We start from the raw sequence: 21,566 nt of genomic DNA, 5'->3' as shown, positions 1-21,566 counted from the left end.
GATGTTTGCTCATAGCTCGTAGTACTTACAGTTAATATTTTAATGATAGATCGCCTGAGGAATTACTTCAACCATTAACTGTATTATCTTCTCAGACTTATCAACTATTGGCTAATTGTTTAAGGGCTGTTCAAATTGAAGAGGATCCTTGTTGCACCAAAATGCTAACTTGTAAAACGGTTGTAGTTGTAAGATAATATCGCATATTTCCTTCTCTATCACGTAAACCATTTAAAATTGATTTAATGACACTAAATGTTACGTAAGGAACACTTAAGGGTTCAGTTTCTCCCCCGAGCTCATCTCTGTCACATAAGGTGCTTTTGATAAAAGCATCTGCCTTGCTATTCAAACCAGGAAGGTAGACTGATAAAAAAAAAAAGGGGGTAAATGTCGACATACGATGACAAAAGAAAACACAAAAGCCGAAAGATAGGAGGACGAGAGTGACGTGGAGTGAAACAAAGAGTAGATGAAGACAGAAGACGTGAACGGGGGAGGTACAGTAAGAGCGACCCTCTTCAGAAAAAGACAGCAGTGCCACAGGCTCCCCCATTCACTGAGCCATTATCCTGACAAGTTTAAAGATGTCATTACTCAAATCCTCTTTTTCTTAGTTGTTATTTCCATAAATTACCAACGGAGAAAAGGCTACGATTTAATCTGGAATTAGACGAGCTGAGTTGAAATGACAGTGCCCTGTAGAGCTTTTTGTGAATAGGCTTATGGGAGATAAGGAATGGTACAATTAGATTTTGGGCAGGGTGAGGGAGCGGGTAAAACGCGAGGGTTATTCTGCGTTCTCTCTATCCCTCTGTTCCTCGTCTGCCGTGCTCTCTCGCTCCGTCTGTTATCCTACTTTTTTCCTCTGTCTAGCTTCGTTCCATATCCGTCTTTTCATAACACGTCTGTCTCTGTGCGTGCTCCTCTCTCAGGCTCTTTTTTTGCTTCGCTCTTTTGCCATTTCCCCTCTCTCTCTCAACTGTTTAAGGGAGATATGCAACAGCAATTTTCTGACCAACATTGCACTTATTTTCTATAAATTCAAACCTGTATGTGTGGTAATCAGAGTATTACACAATGCCTTTCTTTTTACCACCCCACAGATTAACCCTATATGGCAGAAAGTGCAGGTGTTTGATACTGATATTTAAACAAGATCACATACAGGTCTGAGATTCAGGTGTCCACACTTGTCACTTGTCATACCCCCCTTTAAATCTGATTCATACCTGGTGTAGTACTCAGATTTAAAGGGCACCTTTTATGCTAATTTCCCCCTCTGTATTTTTATTCTCTGACGCAACTGGAGAAACCTTTTATGATTTACAAGTCGAAAAACCTCCTCATTATCTTACACTGGCGCTCTGTGAACACCCTCAGTTGCGCCTCTTTCCGAAACAAGCTGTTTCAGCTGCCGTCCCTTTAAGGCCCCCCCCCCCCCCCCCCCCCCCTCCCTGGAAGCCTTCTCATTAACACATTTGTAAGCATTAGTGCGCTTATTTATTCAGTAACAGCTAAATAATTTATGCTAGTTATGATGAACTAACAAAGCTTACTTTAGCTTCACAGGCTAACAAGACGAGCTAGTGCTTTCCTAAATCCACACAGGCCCCTTTAATGGCGACTGGCTTAAATCAGTTATATTAGCAGAAGATACTGTAATAAATTAGTTTGGTAGTCATTAGTGCATCAGTGGAAATATGTGTATAAAGTAGTAATGATAAGCTAGCTGAGCTTACATCGACATGCTAACAAGTTAAGCTAGCACTTTAAGAAGCCCATACTGGCCTGGTTTAAAGGTGATTAGCTTAAAACAATGATATTAGAGTAAGTATATAAGTAGCACACTTTAACTCACACTCACAAGTTTATAGTAAACAGAACATAAACCAACATTTAGGCATTTTTTGGACGACTCAAAATTCAGTCGCTGGTAGCTGTAAAAGTCAACTCTCATAATCCTAATTTTTAAGACATCGATTTATTAAGAACGTGAGAATAAATTATCGTAATAAAATGGGTGTTAATAATTACAGATATTACATAATATTGAAAAATGTACTTCTGCTCCAAACAAAGCCCCAGTTTTCCATCATCCTGACACCTCTCTCTGACGTACTGTAACTCTCCATCAGTTCCCTCATCTTTCATCATTTCCTCCTAACCTCTCCTCTCTTCTCCACGATCGCACAGCTTCAGTCGCGGGTAGGAGAACTGTAAAGCGTTCTCCGAGAGCCTCTCTAATGACCTCTGAGACCCGGATGCCCTGCTTCAGCTCCGGCTAATGGAGGGAATGCAATTAACTTCAACACTGGCACCTGAGTGGCTGAAGCGAGTGCGTGCGTGTGTGTGTGCGTGTGTGAGAGCATTCGGAAGTCATAGATTACACATAATGGGATTACGGTGACTCAGGAAACACCAAGTTATCAGATTATGGATGAGAAATTTGTGATTGCAAAACATTTTTAAGGGGAAAAAGCATCTTTTTTGTTGCTTTAAATGAGTGAAAGGTGCCAGCTGATGGGGAGCAGGAAGCGTTAAATTATGTTAAAAAATGGTTTTCAACAAAAGCTCTGTCCACGTTTTATTCTTTTAAATCAGCAGAAATAATCCACTTAACTTCATAATCTTTATTATATGTTTAACAGGCAAAGTAATCCAAAAGTAACAGAGCATAATCAGATTATGTCGCAGAGTTTCGGGCTAATCCTGCGGATTAAGCATCTGATTGGCATTTTAAGCTGCCAATCAATCCCGCCATATTGTTCCTTAAAATTCAGCTCTCTCGTCTAGTTTTAGACTGAATATGTGTTTGAGGAGGCGAACGTGCACCTGCCTGTTTGTGCGAGGGCATCTTAAGGGAGAGGAGGTGGGGAGAGAGGGAGGTGGGGGGTTCTGTTGCGAGGCAACGAGGAGGGGGGGGGCAGTGTATCGTTGGAGGAGTCGGTAGCTGAGTGGTTATGTACTGCTTCAGGCTCTGGTCTCTTAGTGCCCCCCCCCCCCCTTCCTCCCTCGCTTCTCTCTCCTCCTGCACTACCACAACTACCACCACTTCTACTACCCCCCCCGCCCCCCTCCGTCCCCCCCTCTTGCCCCGTTGCTAGGCAACTGCCTCCGTACTCTGCCAGCGTGCTCGGTAATTGGCCGGTGGCATGGCGGCGTGCCGTTGAACGCCAGATCCAGCCAGCTGCACTGACTACTGCCTCCTCATGTTTCAACGCTACACCCCCCCTCCCTCTCTCTCTCCCTCACACACACACACACACACACACACACATACATGCACTCCACCCCCTCGCTCAGGTTGCTAGGCAACACATTCAGGCATCCTTGCCTCCCGGGAATTTCATTGGCCAGACCGGGATGGCCCAGACCTGCTGCTTTCTGTGTTTGTGGAAAGTGAGGCAGGATGAAGTATCCGCAATGGGAGACATGCATGGATGGATAGGAGGGGGCACGGCTAATTCCTGGATCAACTTCACTTTCCATATTATCTAATTTTAACATATTTATTTAATTCATGTCAAACATCATGGTTGAGATTTTTTAGTCATTTTTTTGATGTTATACCAAAATGATACAGGTAAAAAGGGAGAAGAAAAGGACACGACTAATTCCTGGATCTTTAACCCAAAAACACTTTACCTTCCATATTTATTATTCAATCTGAAATAAATTAATTTTCTTGGTTGAGCTTATTCAGTCAAACTGATGTATTTAACACAAACATGATACAGTTAAAGGGAAAAAAGGGGGTGTGGTTTGGGACGGGGCTAATTCCTGGATCTTACAACCGAAAACTCCGAAACTTTATCTTCCATAAATATGATTTCATCTCAAATAAACGTCAATGTAACATCAAATGTATTTTAAGCTAAAATGACAGTTAAAGGGTAAAAGGAGGAGCATGGATCGATAGGATGGGATAAGGCTAATACCTGGGTCTTTAAATCGCAAGCATTTAAACATTACCTGCCATAAATGTAATTTTATTTTGAAACAAAGTCATGCGGTTTAATCATGTAATGTATGTTTTATACTTAAATGAGACGTTTAAAGGGGACAAAAGGAGGGCATGCATGCATGGATGAGATGGGATAAGGCTAATACCTGGATGTTTACATCAAAAGCACTTTAACCTGCAAAAAAAATGAATTATATTCATGATATATTCATCATGGCTGATTTTCTTTATCATCAAATCCATGTATTTTAAACTGAAATTATAGAGTTTAAGTGGTAAATGGGGGACATTCATGGTAGATAGGAGTGGATATGGCTAATTCATGGGTTTTTAAACCAAAAGCAGCTGTCATAAATATAATTTTACCTTGGATAAATTCATATCAAACGTCAAAGCTCAGTTTTTAGTGTCATTTTAATGTATTTGATACTAAAATGATGGCAGTGAAAGTGAAAAAAAAACAGTCAAATTGAATCATAACAGGTTAAATGTCATCAATTTGCATTCATTAGTCGTGTTTTCTGCCGTTTCATGACTGCCTACCGGAGGTCATTCTTTTCTCACTTGTTCATTTATCACCTCATCACGGCTGTCACCTAATGCACCTGTGTTTTTCACCGTCGAGCCATACATGAGTCCTGTTAATAGAGTGCGCAGGTAACATGGCCGCTCGCCGAGCATATTTAATAGGAAGCGCTTTCACGCGTCACATGTCGGGAGATTTGTGTTGTTTTCTGGTCTGCCTGTCTATAGGCCAGGTTATATAAGAAGCATGTAACACTCAGAAGAAGAGAACTGTACCTTTAATTGGAACTCCGAGTACTGTATGCATTATTGATTTTTTAGCTTCTGCCCCATGACCAAACAGTTGGCGAATTTCTACGCCAGCTGGTCCACATAAAAGCACCAGATCACGACTTTCTTTACACAAGTGCCCTTCTCAATCTTCACAAAAAAAAGTAGATCCATTGATTTTTTTTGCCCCTTTTTTTTTGATAATCACATTCAACAAATTAAGCCCGTTTTTGTCCCGGAACCACTCATGCAGAGCTGGTCAGTGTGTCAGTGCGACTGCTTTCGTCCAGATGGGATGTGACTGATGCAGGTGACATGTTTGAAACTGGACGCAGCTGGCAGATTGTGGCTTCCTTGCCATTATGCCGTGTGACTGGCCTAATTATCACCCCTCCCTCCTCCTCCTCTTCTCCCCTGCAGCCTCTTCTTCTGCCTTAATCCACTTCTGCTGCACTTCTCTCCTACTCCACTTTCCCCCTTCTCCTGGTCTCATCTCACCTCCTCTTCTCACTCTCTCATCCACCTTGCCTCTAATCCCTCCTCTCCCCCCCCTCTCTTCTCCTTCATCCTCCTCCTCTCCACTTCTTCTCTCGCTCCACTTCTCTACTCCTTATCTGCGTGTTCAGCAAGATCGGAGACCAGTGGGAGCGTCTCCATCACGGTGTTAAACAGCACGCTGCTCTCTTTCCAGCTCTAAAATAAGTACAACCCAAACTCCAGTGGAATTGTAATATTCTTCAAAATAAAAATGCAGGTGGAACTCAAGTTCGCAAAAAAATATCAAACATCAGCTTGACTCAAAATATTTGGATTCCTGATTCCACAGCAGCACCACAGCGGTTTTTCCGCATCACAAACAAGCGTGTGATTGGTGGACGTGCGATAAAAACAGGTGTTTTTTTTTCATCCCCCAGGTGAGAAGCCGTACAAGTGCTCATGGGAGGGCTGCGAGTGGCGATTCGCCCGGAGCGACGAGCTGACGAGGCACTACCGCAAACACACCGGCGCCAAGCCTTTTAAGTGCAACCACTGTGACAGGTCTGTCAAAACACATCTCTGCCTCACTTTTCCTCTCCCTTATATGTTTTTCTTCCACTTTCCGAGGGGTTATTTGAAGCACTTCCACAAGCGCAGCGGGCCCCGTGTATTCCCATTGTGTTGTGTACACAGTTTGGTTTAGTAAAGCAGTGCTACAAGATGCTGGTAACACACACCCGAACATGTTTGGTGCTGACCCAGTTTAAAAGTGTGCTGGCAGGATTACTAATGTGCGCTCCTCTGCAACACATGCAAGACCAAACCTGCTCTGTGTTTCAAGGGGAATCCAAACGGTGCAGCTTCTGCTTTATACCCACATCAGACCATGTGCTGAATATTAATAGTGCATCCTTCTCACATGGTGTTGCATGGCCTTGATTTGGAGGCTGCTTTAACACTGGGACAGAGGTGTAAAACGACTGTAGAAGCCATTAGCACCTTCACACATCACTGGTATTGAATATCAATTTCACCGTTTGAGCACTACATTTTTGAGTCTATATCATTTTTTTTTCTTATTGCGATGTCATTTTTTTTTTAATATCTTTTAATTCTTAACGTCTGTAGAATCTGTACGATGTAAGATAAGTTATGTAAGTTGAACCATAATGTGCGATAAATGTGGTGAAAATCACCCAAAGTACGAAAAATTTGACTCGTTTTCATCAGGTCACCATTTTGCTAAATAAACACAAATCGTATTAATCCGAGATTTTTTTTTCGTACAAACACGAAATAATTTATTTTTTGAACTCTCTACATTTATTTTATTTTTTAAGATATTCTCATTTTTATGAGCCGAGTCCAACGGCTTTCCATTACTCACTCTGCAATTGAAATAGAGGTCATACATTGTTGTTTTTGCTTACTGTGATGTCATTTTATAGAATATCTTTAAATGCTGTCATATCCCTAAAATCTGTTAAACCTAAAGGTTATGTAATGTTTGAAACTTGTTTTTTATATGATTTTAAACAGGATTACGTAATTAAGGATCTCAGCTGCCCCTTGCAGCCGGCAGGTTTTCCACCAACATTTACATTTAATTTTACGTAATGTAATGATGTCATTAATAAATAACAATGTGATGACATGAAGTACAAAAGTGTGAGCTTTCAGGTGCAAATAGATTGAACCGTATTTACATTTCTTATACAATCAATAACTTCTTCAGTAACTTACAACCTTTAAACTTTTTGCTGTGTTGGACATTTTAAAAACAAAATGCATTTTGGGAACTTCTGAAGCGAGCGTGTACCCAAAATACAGGTCCGTGTGTGTCACTGTAAATAAAGCCTCGACCTGGCCCGTCGCTCGTAGGGGCTGTCCTGTAAACTGGATGATTCCTGGACTGATCCCTGAGATCTGAGTGACCTTGAGCTGAGCAAAAGTGACCTGCAGAGTAGTTTGCCACACACACTTCTTAGAAATGTAATGTTTCACTGGATTAGGTGATGGAGTCTTTTTTTTACCCTCTCTATTGTTACTTTTAGATTTTCAGGAAATCTCTTGCCACTTCCTGTTTACCATTCCCCTTATCCTTACACAGAGGTGTCGCTTTCAGGAGTGGATCTGACGTTATTTCCCCACATCTCTGCTTCTTAATTAGTCGCCCCGTCTCCTGTTTAATTATGAACCACAGCTAAAAAATGTTAATTTACCACGCTCCTTAAATGCGGCCCCGCTGACAAAAATCATCAGACATGCAGCGGCCGTTACTCGCTACGAAAAAGATCGAGCTCCAACTCAGACACAAAAATCTTTACTCCTGTTTTAATTACACCCTTCTGTCTGTGATCGGGGCCCGCGCTGACACCTCTGGGATCTCAGAGCAATATTGTCTGCTGGAGCTTCAGTAGTGTTTAAGGCGAGGGGGCCCCGGGTGAAAAATTTGAGAGTTTTATTTTGAAGGTATTAAGACGGCAAAAACTATTTAAGTTTTATTCCTGTTGCACTGTGTATAACAGGACTATCTACAACTTATATAACCTTCAACTTGGGGATATTATTGGACAATTTGCTATTATGCCTTCTAACACTAAGAGTATAATTTACAGGGGTTATTTGGTAATAAAATACAATTAAAAAATTTTGTATTATTTATTTTTTGCATTTTTTTCATGATTTAAAAAGTAAATGTGTGTTTTTAAAATGTAGTTTTAACTTTATTTGTATTATTTGCCACTTACATACAGTTTGGCATTATTTAAATTATTATTTTATTTAAATTTTTTTGAAAGAAAAAACCTCTTTGACAGTTTTAAGGTCACAATACAGCACGTTATTGAACACGTGACCTCTTGAATCATGTATACGTTCGTTATGAAAGGACAAAAAGAACTCCCTCTTCACCTGGGGTACTTTGCCTTAATGTGTACGAAAGAGTGTGTGTCTTGGTCATCCGAGCATATGTGTGTGTGAGGGAGCAGAGGGCACGACAGTGTGAACTTAATCAGGTCTCAGCTGGACAGACAGTAAATACAGTATCTTGCCCCCTGATTCCCCACCCCCAATACCAGCCCCCGCACCCCCTGCCCCTGCAGGCACATCCCTAATTCGGGCCCACCTCTGTCATGTGTCACAAGGGGCCCAACCCCTCCAGCCCATCACACGCACTCAAAAACACACACCCTGCTGAGATGAAGGAAGAGGGGGAAACAGGGGAGACAGAGAAGACGGGGTGAAAGATTGAGGGTGGCGGGGGAGGAGGGGGGAGACAGACCCACGGTGTGCCAGCTGGTGTCGTGCCCCCGAGTCGTGACTCATACTTTACCATCTGTCTCGCCGAGCACACACACACACACACACAAAGAAAAACCTCCTGTGCTCGTCTCCTGAGCCATCCATTCATCTCACGTGTGTTTGTTAGCGTGCACACAAAAACCCGGAACACACAGGTGTGACAGTAAGACAGATGAGTGGTGGCTCATCACAGTGTAACTCCCCCTCTTGGCCCAACACTGATTCATGTTGACATCTTAGACAGTTGCCTCTGTCTCAGTAGAAAGAGCCAATTTGAAACTGGTGTCAAAAAAAAATCAACAGTTGCAGAACTAAAAAACTTAAACCCTTTTCTTTTACAACAGTGGGCTCTTATTTCAAATGAGGAATGACTGCCAAATTACTCGTAAGTGTTTGCAAATGTCCAGAGTACCACGTTACATTAGAAGGAACCTTCCGCCATGTGGTGTTTCATTTTGGCAACACGACTTTAAGGATACAATGATATTTTAACCACTAAGTGTGTAAAACTTACCAACAGATTTCTTGGCGTTGTATCAAAAAATTTCAAGGAACATTCAGTAAATGCAGCAATTTGGCAGCAATTTGTAGTGCTCCCTGTTCCTGCCAAACATTATTAAATTGAACCGCTTTGGTAAACTAAGAAACAAGTCTCCTTCTCAAATATTTCCCAACGCACTAATCACCAAAACACGCAGCTCTCCCAATTACCCAAAAGAAAGCAACACTTGCCTCCTCTTGGGACTGTAGTATCAGTTCAGCGAGCTCGCAGCAGAAACGCTGTTGATCCAGTAATGAAAAAGTAGGTCTGCATCTTTATGTAAGCTTGCGTGGAATAAAAGCGCCAGCTGAAAGCATACATTATGTCAATTTTTGGCAATCAGGTTGAAATAATCAAACACCCTCGCTTAAAAAAAAAAAAATAGGCCAGTGTACTTCCAGGGTAATTTCATTTTCACTATGCAGCTATGCCCTGGCAATCCTGCAAGCCTGATTTTAGATGAGAGGCTTCGATTCATCTAATTTAGCTATCGTTTTCCAGCACATGTTTCTGTGTGCTGCCTTTTTATTCCACCCCCCCCCCCCACGCTGTTTCAACAGATCCATCTGCGAGCTCTCTAGTTATTCATGGCGCAGCTGAAGTCATTAGGAGTGCTGCTGAAAATGCTGATTATGAATTAGTTACACATATACTAATTGCATGTGCATTAGTGGCTCAGCACTCACTAGCTAACAGCAACATTTAGCTCAGTCGACAAAACAAACTTCTTCCCTTTGCATTGGTAACAAGCTAACAAGCTGCTCTCTGTTTCCCTCTCTTTGGTTGCAGGTGTTTCTCGCGGTCGGATCACTTGGCGCTACACATGAAGAGGCACATCTGAGGGATTCGAGAGAGGTCAGCGGGAGTGGAAGAGAGGGGAAGGGGATGGAGGCGGAGTGGAAGGAGAGGGAGCATCATCTGCAGAAAGATAACACCATGGATGTAAGAGAGAGAGACTGGGGGATGGACTCTTAAAAACACCAGATTTTGCCATTCTGGACGGGAGAAAGAAGCACCACACGGGGACGCTGACTACAGACAGAAACACAGAAAGGCACACAGAGGGGTCTGTCAATCTGTGCTTGACCAGTTGGTCCATGATTCCACACAGTGACACGTGGCCACCTCGCAAATGTCTCTCGTTGTTGTGGCACAGACGATACAGACGATCCAGCCCACCCTTCGTATGTGTCTCACAGGGGATGTCACACAATGAATGGGGGACCATGTGCCTGTAGTTGGCAGCTCTTTGTTGTACTCGTCCTTGCAGTCTTTGCAATCGTCCCTTAGAGATACGCTTCCAAAATGTCAGCCCTGTTCATGCAGCAGTGCTCAAAGTACCAGCGACTTACCACCAAACTGGACCGGTTGTACAGCAATTTTAGCACACGAACAGCAGAGCCATTGTTTGTACGCTTAAGATTTGGTATCCTCAGAATATACCTTGAGCTGAAGAGGACGGTTTATTTCCAGCAGTAGCTCAGCAGCATCCTCTTTGAGGGTAAGCAAGCAAGAAAGATGGCTTTCTCTCCATCAAACTTGCCAAAGCCTTTACAGTTCGCCAAAGGGTTTATTATCTTACATAGGACTGATAATAATTTGACAATTTTTCATCTGACCCCTGTCATATCTGTCAACTGGATCCATTTATAAAACCCTTCTGGTTCGATGGCATCGATGGAGCGCTTCTTTGAACAGAGCATAAGATTGGATTTCCCCAAGACTTGAAGATTGGACTGTGTTGCACTGATGTACTGTGAAGACTGATTGAGGTCATCCAGAGGACTGGCTTGCTTTATGAACATCATCCATTGAGGGATGCCGCTGGATGAGGCTAACTAATCTACTTTGGGAAAGACTGTTCATCTCCTAGAATGTCAGCTGGAACCGACCGTCTCGAGAGACGCTAGATGGCTTCTAAGTGTGTTTTACCCTCCAGGATCTTGGCTCTTGCGAGTTGTCGTCAGGAACTGTTGCACAATTGACTCTTTGCAAACTTTTTGTAAAAAATGCCCCACCGTCTTGAGACAATTTGGGATTCACCAAATGCTGGCTTTCACATGCCATGGAAGTGTGGACAGCCACATGCACAAGTCGAAGCAGCTAGCTGACTGCGATAGCACACCGAACACAAACAAGATCACTATGTATGATAAAGGCTATATTGTTTCTAAGAAAAGATTCTCCTATTTGTTCAAAACAGACAATTGAAAAGACCTTTCGAAGAACACGTTGGAAATGGATGCAGCCAAAAAAACGTGTCTACTGCGGATGCCTGAAATGATCTCTTTGGCTTTTGAGAGTGATTGGCACCTAACTAGCCACTGGGTCCAGGAGGGTTTTGACCTGTTCACACCATCAATGCAGATCTCTTCCAATTTTGCATCTCTCAGACTTCATCTCAGAGAGAAGCAGCATTCAACACCTCTCCTAACTGGGCCCTATGCATATCCAAGAACATTCCTGCTGGCTTCCTGACCGTACATGTCTGAACGCAGATTTCTGCCCTGCCGGACGCGGAAGGACTTTAAGGAAGACACAAATTCAATCAATTGGGTGGCTCTTCTCAGAGCAAATCAATGTGAATGTATCTGTTGTAAGTCTGTACATGTTTGCCGGGCCAATGAAAACACTTGAGTGTGGTTGGTAAGATCATACCAGACACCATTTGTGATCATACACTAGTGTCTCTTTTTCACATTAGAAATGAATGGTTGGACTTGGAATAACTAGCAAGTCACGGCTGGTAGCTTTTGACATTTTAACCGGTCGTTCTGGACCAGCTCGAGGTCATGAGTGCAGATTGCCGGTGGGTGGCTGAAATGGGTACGGGGAGGAACATATCTGCTCAGTCAGCAGTGGTAACTGCCCCATCAGCTCGTGAAACTGCAGTGGAGTGAAACCCACACACATGATACACATCCATACACTCCTGGAATACTGGATTTAACCTTGTCCTTAATGATCTGATTCTTGATTGGAGCAATCTCTTCGCTGCATTTCAGTTAAAAGTCATATAATCCATAAAAAGACGAAGGCTTTTGGACGACTCGACTTAAGCGCACACAAATCAAAAAGGCAGCTTGGACAAAAGTAGATTGTGGGGATTCTCGCGAAGTCATTTGGGAACAACTGTGTCGAGGTGTTTATTCTTTATTTTGTAAGACTTTTTAATACTTTGAGGCAAAGTGAGGCACATAGCAGTCAGCTTTTTGGCAAGGGAGGCAGTAAATTGATTTTACTCTGTATACCAGAGGCGCATTTCAATTTCGGGTATGAATGCAGCCCAGCTCAATCATATCTAGACATGATCTGTCTGCGGCTGTGGAAGTGGAAGCTGTATCACCCCCTGCATGAATATCAAACTCTTCCTGTTCAGACGTGCAAACAAGCCGAAGTCCCTTTTGTATTTAATATCCAAGGGGACGGGCCTTCATTTGCAAAGACAAAACCACGATAGAAACCGACTGATACAAGTTTGAACTGCTGGTTTGTTTTCAAGGAGCCCTAACAGAGGCTACAACGCCGACAAAACATCTCAGAATTTGCTTGTAGAACATCTACTAATATCCACATCAATGAAAATCTCAAAGGCAGGTTTGGGGGGGTTTTCCTGCTGAGCAAGAGCCCGACTCTGCGTGGGATATAAAATGAAGGATAACAGTTTAACCCATGGGTTAAAATTGTACCATCAATGGCAGCTCTACTTGTGTGTTTCAGTATTTCAGCGGGGGCACTCTCCCGTTAAACTGAATGCTTGTGAATGTGTGGGAATGTGCAGTTTTTGTTCATGTTCTGTATCACAAACAGCTGAGGATTTTGGACTGAAAACACTGAATGTGTTGTTTTTTTCATGTTTTCCTGAGATTTCAAGAAGCCAAGACTTGGTTATACTTCAAATGACGGGACAGTTTAATCTGGACTGAAACACATATTTGTCCTTCGTGAGTTTGCCGGGAGCTCAAAAACTGGGATTATCAAATGTGAATGTGTTTTCTGGAAAGGTTGTTTCATGTCGTCTCCGAGGATGCGGTTCAGTTCTGTGTCATCTTAATGAATGATTGTCAATTCTGCTGTGCCTGTGTGTTCTTTGTCTGTTTGTATTTGCACTCTGAATTTTTGGAAATATCACTTGCATATCTGATGTTTTCTGTCCGCTTGTACACTACACTTCACACGACGACCCCTGGGTGATGGAACACTGATCACAAAGTCTGTATAGTAGCTGTTTTTAGCACAAACGTACACACTCCTGCATACATGCGACATAGACTCGCAAACACACCTGCGCAAACATGCACGCACACACTCCGTAAACACACATTCATGCAACAAACAAACACGCATTCATGCACAAGCACATCCCGACTCCACACAAACACTTGAAGGTACTCACATATTCACACACACACACTCTCTCTCCGTTCTCCTTGTGTGTTTTTCGCCGTTTTTCATGCCATCTTGTGAGAGTCAGAGACTGCAGCTCTCGCTCTCAGCAGAGAGAGAGAGAGAGAGAGGGGGGAAACACGCATTACTATGTGTGACACCACCTCTGTTTCCACCAGGTCTGAATTTCAAATCAAACGCACCCCCTTTTTCTACCAGCATTCCCTCACCGTCGCCCACCACCACCACCCCCTCCCCCGCCCCGCCACCACCTCCATTTTCTCAGATATGATCCCTTTCAACTGTCCGTCCCCTCCTTCCCCTCGCCCCCCCCTTCCTTCTCCACCTTTTTCCTCCGTTGTCTTTCTCCTTTTCTTTCGCTGTACAAAGTGTTTCAAATTTATCATTTGTATATTATGATGTATGGGTACGATAATGTTCTTTATTATGGATAAAATGAGAAAGATTTATTTTTGTTACTGGTTTGTTTCATAATTCCTTTTTTAAATTGGTATTGTAATATCTCTATGCAAGGAACTGTTCGGTGAATCGTTTTTATTTAAGAATGTAATTACGTGTAATAAATGGTAGAAGCAGTTTGGCATGGAGTATTCATGGTTCTTTGGCTGGTCTGTTAATGGCGGTTTCATCCGGCAACAATATGCCTAATCAACCTAATCACTCATCTTCTCATAGAATATTTCCTGATTTCTTATCAAGTCTCAATCACAGAGCCATTCAGGTTGCTAACAATGAGCGCCCCGAGCACATTTACACACCCTTTTGCTTTTCATCTCACTGACCAGACAACTTTTAAAGAGGCTGCTTTCGCAGTGCTGCATTTTTTCGAATTAAATCCGCATCCCAACTGGGTTTAAGTGGGCAGGCAAATTAATTTACGCCCTCCTTTTTTTTTTCTCTGCTATTTGCAGCAAACCACCCCTGGATGATTTTAAAAAGCCTCTGATTTATCGTTGCTTTTGATCAGACTCGGGAAATGGGCCAGAATACCTTCACTTTGGCTGAACGCGCTCTCTCGTTGCTTCCCTCTGAGGGAGCCACGGCATGTTAATTACATCTGTTACCAACCAAGGTGATGACTTATCCACTATTCCTGCCTTTTGACCATGACTAGCTGATAAAAGGGTAATCGAATAACTAATGGCTAATTAGGGAGTAATTACTCCTTGGTAAATGGCCCTATGCAGTGTATTAATTCTCCTTGGGTCTGGCAGTGAGAAACTCCCATAAGGTTTTTTGTTTCATTTAATGCTCCCTAATTGAAATGGGCACCCTCATCAAGAAGCTTACATGTATCTGTCGAACTTAATGTTCTTTTATCTGTAATTACAGACAGCCCCACATTATCTACCTAACTACACCTACTACGTCAATCCCGCAGACACGTTATGAAATTAGAAACGGTGGAGTCATTTTTCAATAAAGGTCGCACGTCCCATGAGCGCTTTTCGATCGTCATTTCCACTCGGCGTGATGGAAATGAGGCTGCATGTGAGTTCACAGCCGAGCTAAATGGTCTTAATGCGTTCCGGGAGAGAGAGGATCACATCGTCGCATATTCATAAAGGTTAACGCACGTATTTGCAGGAGTGGGGGTCATGCAGTTTGAAGCTGAATATCTGCAGGCGACCGCTTTGAGTCTCCTGCAGTCCCAATAAGTTTTACAGTGGGAACAATGGTGTATTATGCTAGCAAGGCAACATGCTTACAGTAACAATGCTAACATGCTCATATATATTATGCAGGTATATTGTTCACCATCTTAGACTGGCATGACAAGGGGAACTCATTCATTTTAGGGTATGACCCCAATTGTTTCATGCGATGCATTTTCGTTGGGACAACAAACTTTCATGGACAAATTATGGACATGGAAGAGATGACAAGCAAACCCCTTAATAATTACAAATTACTACAGTTCCCCTGGTAAAACTAGCAATGTTGGAATGGTATGTTAGCATGCTATCATTTCCTAATTGGCTCTAGTAACGGGCTGATGGGATTGGTTTGCGGAATTTGGACGTACATCAATTCAAATGTAGTCTGATGTTCTCCGTGACGTCCAACCGGAGCTTGTTAACTCCAGCTTTTGACTACTAACTTAGCCTACTAACCCTAACTCTTACCAGATCATCTTTTTGGGCTAATGCTAATGCTAACGTCCTAATCCACCTGTTGGCAGGACGAAGCACAGCGAAGATACGTTGACGGTCAATATCTTCACCACCGCCCCGGATTCCCCAAGCGACATCTGTTCTTGAATAGAGGGGGCCGTCAGCGGAATACAGGCAGATAAGACCTAACGTCATCTATAGCCACCATGCAGAGGTCCATAGACGAACAGGATGGCTGCTTATGACTGCTATGGGCGACTCTGTAACCGCTTAGGAAGCTGGGTTAGGGTAAGGGAAAATCGCCTCACAGAGCTTGCACAAAGGACGTCTACATGGCTCCAGCACAACAGCGCCCCTTATGATGATACTGCTGATAAGGGATCAGCGCAATTATTGGAGTTAATTCTAAGGGGGGCCATGAACGACTGAGTTAAATCTCAGCAATCAATCCAGTTGTTATTGAGACTTTCCAAAACCAAAAATGTGAAGCTCTTGAACGTTCTAGCGGAAAATAAAGGGACATCATTGTGTAAGGACGTTCAAATTATGCACAGAAATTCTCGACAATCCATCAATTAACTGTTGAGATATCTCTGTCCAGACCACAGTGGTGGAACGACTAACCAATCAGGCGGCACGTGGCTAAAAAGGACATGATGAAAACCCCACAGTATTTTTGTTCAATGTATCCCCAAATCGAGTCAGACCACACAGGTTCTGAGAAATCACATTTCTACACGCACATGTCACATTTTCTTCTCTTCTAATAGCTCTTGACAGCTGGTGAATCAATGCGCAGGCACACTGTGGAAAGAGGTGGATTTGTTATCCAGCTAATTACACCGGGGATCCCAAGCAGAATAATCTGAATAATAGAAAAGCCGGGTTGATAAACACGACTGTTGAATGCTTGCTTACATGCACTCAGTCACCATGTCGCCTCCGTTGTTTCCATTCATTAAACATCAAAAGATAGCATCTATGCAAATCGTGCAGGATAATAGGATTAAAACATCCCGTGATATTATCTTGTTACATTATTCTAAGCATATATGTATAGCATTCAATTTTGGCTATTACTCAAAGTACTTGATCTTAATCCGTGTACATACTGTGTATTTCATGCATGGGTGACAGCAATGCTTTGAATGCACATATGCTTTGATGTTTTTTTACCCTTGAATCCAATTTAAATGGAAAAAAAAATCAACATTTTATGGAAGCAAAACCCAATACCATTGGACGGTTTTGTTCCTTCCAGACTTTTTAAACACACCATCTTATTGTTGGCACCTTGCAGGCGTACCGTCTCGCCCTTGAATCGTCTACTGTCTACTGCTCTGCTATTCAACGCCGAAACACCTGAGCACTTTTCAGAAACGCCGCCTTTGTTTTCCGCACAATGATTCAGCCGCAGCTTGCACCATTGAAGGACGGTATAAATGGCGTGACGCCGCCAAATTCAAGCGACTGTAATGCAAGAAAGACGGATTCTTCAGGCGAGGCAGCGATTCACTTAACCGGCACAACATAAGGGCCCTTTTTTCTTGTGGTTGTGCAACAGAAGATTTCACCAAGGGAGCTGCCAATGCCTGTGGGTGTCTTGTAGGCGTTTGGCAGCCTTATAGGGATGTTATTGTCACATCTGGCAATGTGGAGATGCCAGCATACTGGGAAGCAAAGCTACAAGTTTAAAGCCTCCCTCACAATATCTCATTCCATGCTTACACTCTGCCACCAACCCGGATGATAAGAACTTCTTACTAAGATTACACAGCAACTAATCTACCTAAACACAAGCTTCAATCTGAAACGCTTCAAAATCTCCTGTTGCAGTTGGAACGCAAAGTGGAGATCATCTAAAATGCTAAAATGAGGCTTGTCCTACGGAGGGTTGTGAACCATGGATTCTTTGGTTTCATGCCATGAGCAGCCAAGTGCTGAGGTATTTCCAATTATAGGGAATATGTCGAGGCGGCCCTCGGTAATTAAAGCCTAATCATGCTGCTGGATTCAGAGAAGCATCCTCATCAAGCTTTCATTAGTCTGCCTCCTTGTGATGCCCAGCAGCAACCCAAACCCCTTTAGGAATGCTCGGATGGCCCTTTCCCAAACCAGATCCAGTTAGGGTATAGTATGTGTCTTTTTTTTCAAATTCTAATTAAACAGTAACAGCTAGACATGAGAGAAAAGAATAATCTGTTTATTGTTGAGTAATACAAGATCTGAAATCTGTATCTGGAGAAAAGACATTTAGATGTGATGTTACGTTGGCAAACGATACAATTTTTTTGTTTGACTCTTTGATACAAACGAGTCAAACCAAGTCGTTCTTATGCCCAAATTTACTGCTTGCCCGAAACTCAGTATTCTTGCTCCACTCCAGTCCAGTTGGTGGCGGTAATGAGCCTTTCAGCTGACAGCTTGTTGACCAAAAATAACCAATCCTTTTGGTGTAAGCTTCATTTACACTAGCTGTGTCCCAATCCAGGGGCTGCAGCCTTAGAAGGAGGCGGTCCGCGGAGGATGCTTTATTCATAGCCTGCGTATGCCAAACTGAAATGAGACTGGTCTACCCTTGAGTCACCAAACGCCGCTCCTGTCGCCTAGCAACAGGTAGCTAGTGGGCTAACTAGCTAGCACAACTATCGCGAGTAAGTTAACCTATTATTTGTTTCAAGGGTCCTTTTGTTTTCTTGAAAGTGTAACCCTAGCTATTCAACTGAGTTGAAACCACAAACTTTAACATTTTAAAGCTTATTCCTCAGCCATGTAAAATTCCGCCATTTCATTTGAATTGGTGTGCAATGCATCTTGGGATACGATGGGCCGCAAAGGATGCAACCTATGGATCCTCGCAGCCGGGGAAACGGAGGACGCATTTGTCGGCCGCATCTGAAGGAGCCTTCGAATTCGGACAGCCTTCGACACGCTTCTGTGACTGCTGCAGCCCCTGGATTGGGACACAGTTACTGAGACCTAACCAGTCAGAAGATGGTGTCATCTTGTGTAGGCTAATGTTCATGCTACACAACCCCATTTAGCCTAATGTTAACAATGTTCTTTTGAAATGACTCTTTGAAATGAAGGAAGCCATAAGATCCAGCTTCCTTCAATGAGCTGAAATTCCCATCACCAACATTCCAAAAAACTAAAATGAACCCCTAAAATTTTACAGTGTAGAATCCTGTTATTTTGTAAGGTAAGAATTGCATGGTACACTGTCGTCGCTTGAACGTGTTTTCCTCCCTCAAGAAACATTTTCAGAGCTAAATTTGGATCCAGACTGTCGCAGTGTTTGTTCGGAGGCAGGAGGAATTAATTTCCCCGCTGTATCCGGAAAAAGGTGCACAAACCTTAAAACAATCGTGTGCATCTTTCCTAGACGTATAACAGTTTCCAAAGTGGTTTCAACCTAGCAGCTGTGGCGATATATTAAGGTGTATGCATCTGCACTTGTTTCCCCCTCCTGCCCCTGAATGCTCTTCCACTTCAGAGACACATTTGAATGAAACGAGAATGGAGATCTTGTGTTTGGAGAGAAAACGAGCAGCTGGATAAGCTGGTGGTCTCGCACTCCGAAAGAGATCAACCGGAGCGCCGTGTGAGAGCACCTGGCTCTGCTATACGCTGCCTGTTTGACAGACAGCACAGACACCTGGAAGCCCGATGAGAGAGCGCAGTGTGAAAGCCACTGCTGCTCTACAGGGCCATGCATTATGCACAAATCTCTCTCTCTCTTTCTCTCTCTCTCTCTTTCTCCTGCCCCCTGCTCTGCGGTAAAAATAGATCAACAGACCTGAGCGCTCAGCTCTTTTTTCTGCTTCTCACTTTCTCTTGGATCTCACCAGGTGCAGCGGCTGTTGGCTCCCGCCTCGCGTTTCTTCGCCTGAGTGTTTGTGTATCTGTGTGCGTGTTTAAACACGCATGTGTTTGCACACACTTTTGAGACTGTGCGGATATGCACGTGTGCTGGAGCCTGTGTGCATGTCAACCAGGGTAAGACTTTTATCAGTGTGCCACTGCGCTCGGAGTTTAATAAAAGTGGGATATTAGTCTTGCAGTGGTGTTTCTTGTTATTATGGGGTGAGAGGGGGCAGGATATGGGGTCCTGGGTGGCTTTAACGTGCAATAAAAGCTTCACTTTATGGCAAAAAGTGTGTGGAAGATTCTTACAGGACTATATTCTCCTTGGAATGGGGCTGTTAGGTTCAATTAGTTCATAGAGGAGTTAGGGTCTCAAAGCTACAACATACAGGGATTATTTTTCATACACAAACCTTCAAATTCTGCAAACAGAATGTGGAGGTGAGGGACGACATCTTTGGAAGCATTCTGCTTTCCATTTGTAGTCCACTCGCGCTTCCGCCAACATTGGCTGTATCTTATCTGAATAACCGCTGGCAGCAATAGAAAAAATGGTCTCTGATCCTAGAGGCTATATCGGCGTCAGAAGATAGCCGATGGGTTCTGGATTGGGTCCACTGGAAATGCTTTTTCCGGTTAGCGTGGAAGAAGCGTTTTCCAAAATGTTAAAGAAATTCCTCACAGGAGAGTGGATGCTGCGGTTTTGATATGTTAAGTGAATAAGCCACAAATGGGTGCAATTTTTGAGTACTCTTGGCCTAGTTTGCACCTGCTGTTGTTCAGGCATCAGTGGAGGCTAGTTGTTAAAGAATCTGATATTTTCTTGCATACAGATTTAGGTGCTTTAAGCAGTATTTTAGAATTGTCTTTAAAATTGCCACATAAAATCAGCCAAATCGACCTCGTAAATAAGTGATTTCCTCCTTTGTGTGCCATGTGTACGTATGCATCACCATACTGCATGCACATATGTGTAAAGGTCCCCTGTTGCTGACTGCAAGAGCTCCCTGAAGACCATTGATCCGTGTCTATGACACCAGAGGTCCGCGACTCCACCCTGATTGCCATTCCACTGCTAATTAAACAGTCCTGCTTAACGAGTTCACGTTGATAACAAGGTTGGAAGGAAAGGTCACCCTATCAAGCTCGCTTCAACTGGACACCGTCAGTAACGAGCCTGCCGGGGAGGACAGGTACACACACACACACACAAAGGCGTAATTATCCAGACGGTAAAGAAAGACTCAAAGCACATGCTTCATTGTGTGTTCTTGTACTGAGAGAGACAGATTGGCCAGAATGTGCTGGTGCCTTTTTGTGTCTTGTGTTGGGCTTACATAAGTTCCCAGAATGCCATTCACTGACAGTCTATTTCATCATTTTTTTGCCAATTTTCCCGGTTTCTACTTTGATTTTGTGCCTTTGAATTTTGATCCTCCATTATGGAACACTAAAAGTCCCCAATTAAACTCAGGCTAATGAAATTCCATTAGCGCCACTTGAAGGGTGGTTTTGCATGTTTCAGGCCATTAATTCTAAATTTATATTGCCCATAACCATTTACCAAAGCCAACAATTTGATTTTCAAAATCCATTTCAATCATCAAAACCAACTTGCAAACCTTGCTTGAGATGGGGCAATGGTGTCAGCGCCAATCTTGCCTCAGCTTGACTTTTTTTGGCAAGAGTTACAGGTTGTATTTGCTCGCAGGGATTGTTTTATAATCTTTTTTTAATTGAAGCTTTGGCATGTAATCTTTGAAAGTTAGCTGCTATAAAAGAAAAGACAAAAACATATTGTTTGGGGAAACCTCATTGACTGAGAAGACATGGACATGGAGGCAACTTTGGATAGCAACTTTCAGCAACAATGCCATTAAAGAGACATTAAAGCTTTGGACAAGAAACACAAGGGGACACCATACGTTCTCTAATTCTATATATACTTAAGAAGGGGATAGAAGTCTGATTTTGTAAATACACTAAAATTGCTAAGTTGCTATCTAACCAAAATTTGTTGTCTCCAATGTAGGCAACAAAAGCTGAGCACTGACTTTTAAATCTTGTTCCGCTCCAAGAGCAACTTTCACGTAGG

General features: G+C 42.9%; 1 protein-coding gene across 2 annotated transcripts in view; it reads left to right on the top strand.

Moving 5' to 3' along the window:
- Nucleotides 1-14,059, top strand: part of klf7a (Kruppel like factor 7a) — a 40,026-nt gene extending 25,967 nt beyond the window's left edge. Inside the window, exons 3-4 of one of the 2 annotated variants that reach the window (XM_069675522.1) lie at nucleotides 5,677-5,800; nucleotides 9,873-14,059. In XM_069675522.1, the coding sequence (XP_069531623.1) occupies nucleotides 5,677-5,800; nucleotides 9,873-9,924 (176 nt within the window). In that variant the 3' untranslated portion in view covers nucleotides 9,925-14,059. The remainder of the gene's footprint in view (nucleotides 1-5,676; nucleotides 5,801-9,872) is intronic. The other variant, XM_069675523.1, reaches the window with a different exon arrangement.
- The last annotated feature ends 7,507 nt before the right edge of the window (nucleotides 14,060-21,566 follow it).

The sequence above is a fragment of the Semicossyphus pulcher genome, unplaced genomic scaffold (assembly GCF_022749685.1).
Source record: "Semicossyphus pulcher isolate SPU_LCO1_2020_fin unplaced genomic scaffold, fSemPul1.0.p SCAF_24, whole genome shotgun sequence".
Taxonomy (NCBI): domain Eukaryota; kingdom Metazoa; phylum Chordata; class Actinopteri; order Labriformes; family Labridae; genus Semicossyphus; species Semicossyphus pulcher.
Note: the sequence above shows the minus strand (reverse complement) of the source record. Positions and strands in the feature narration are given on the sequence as shown.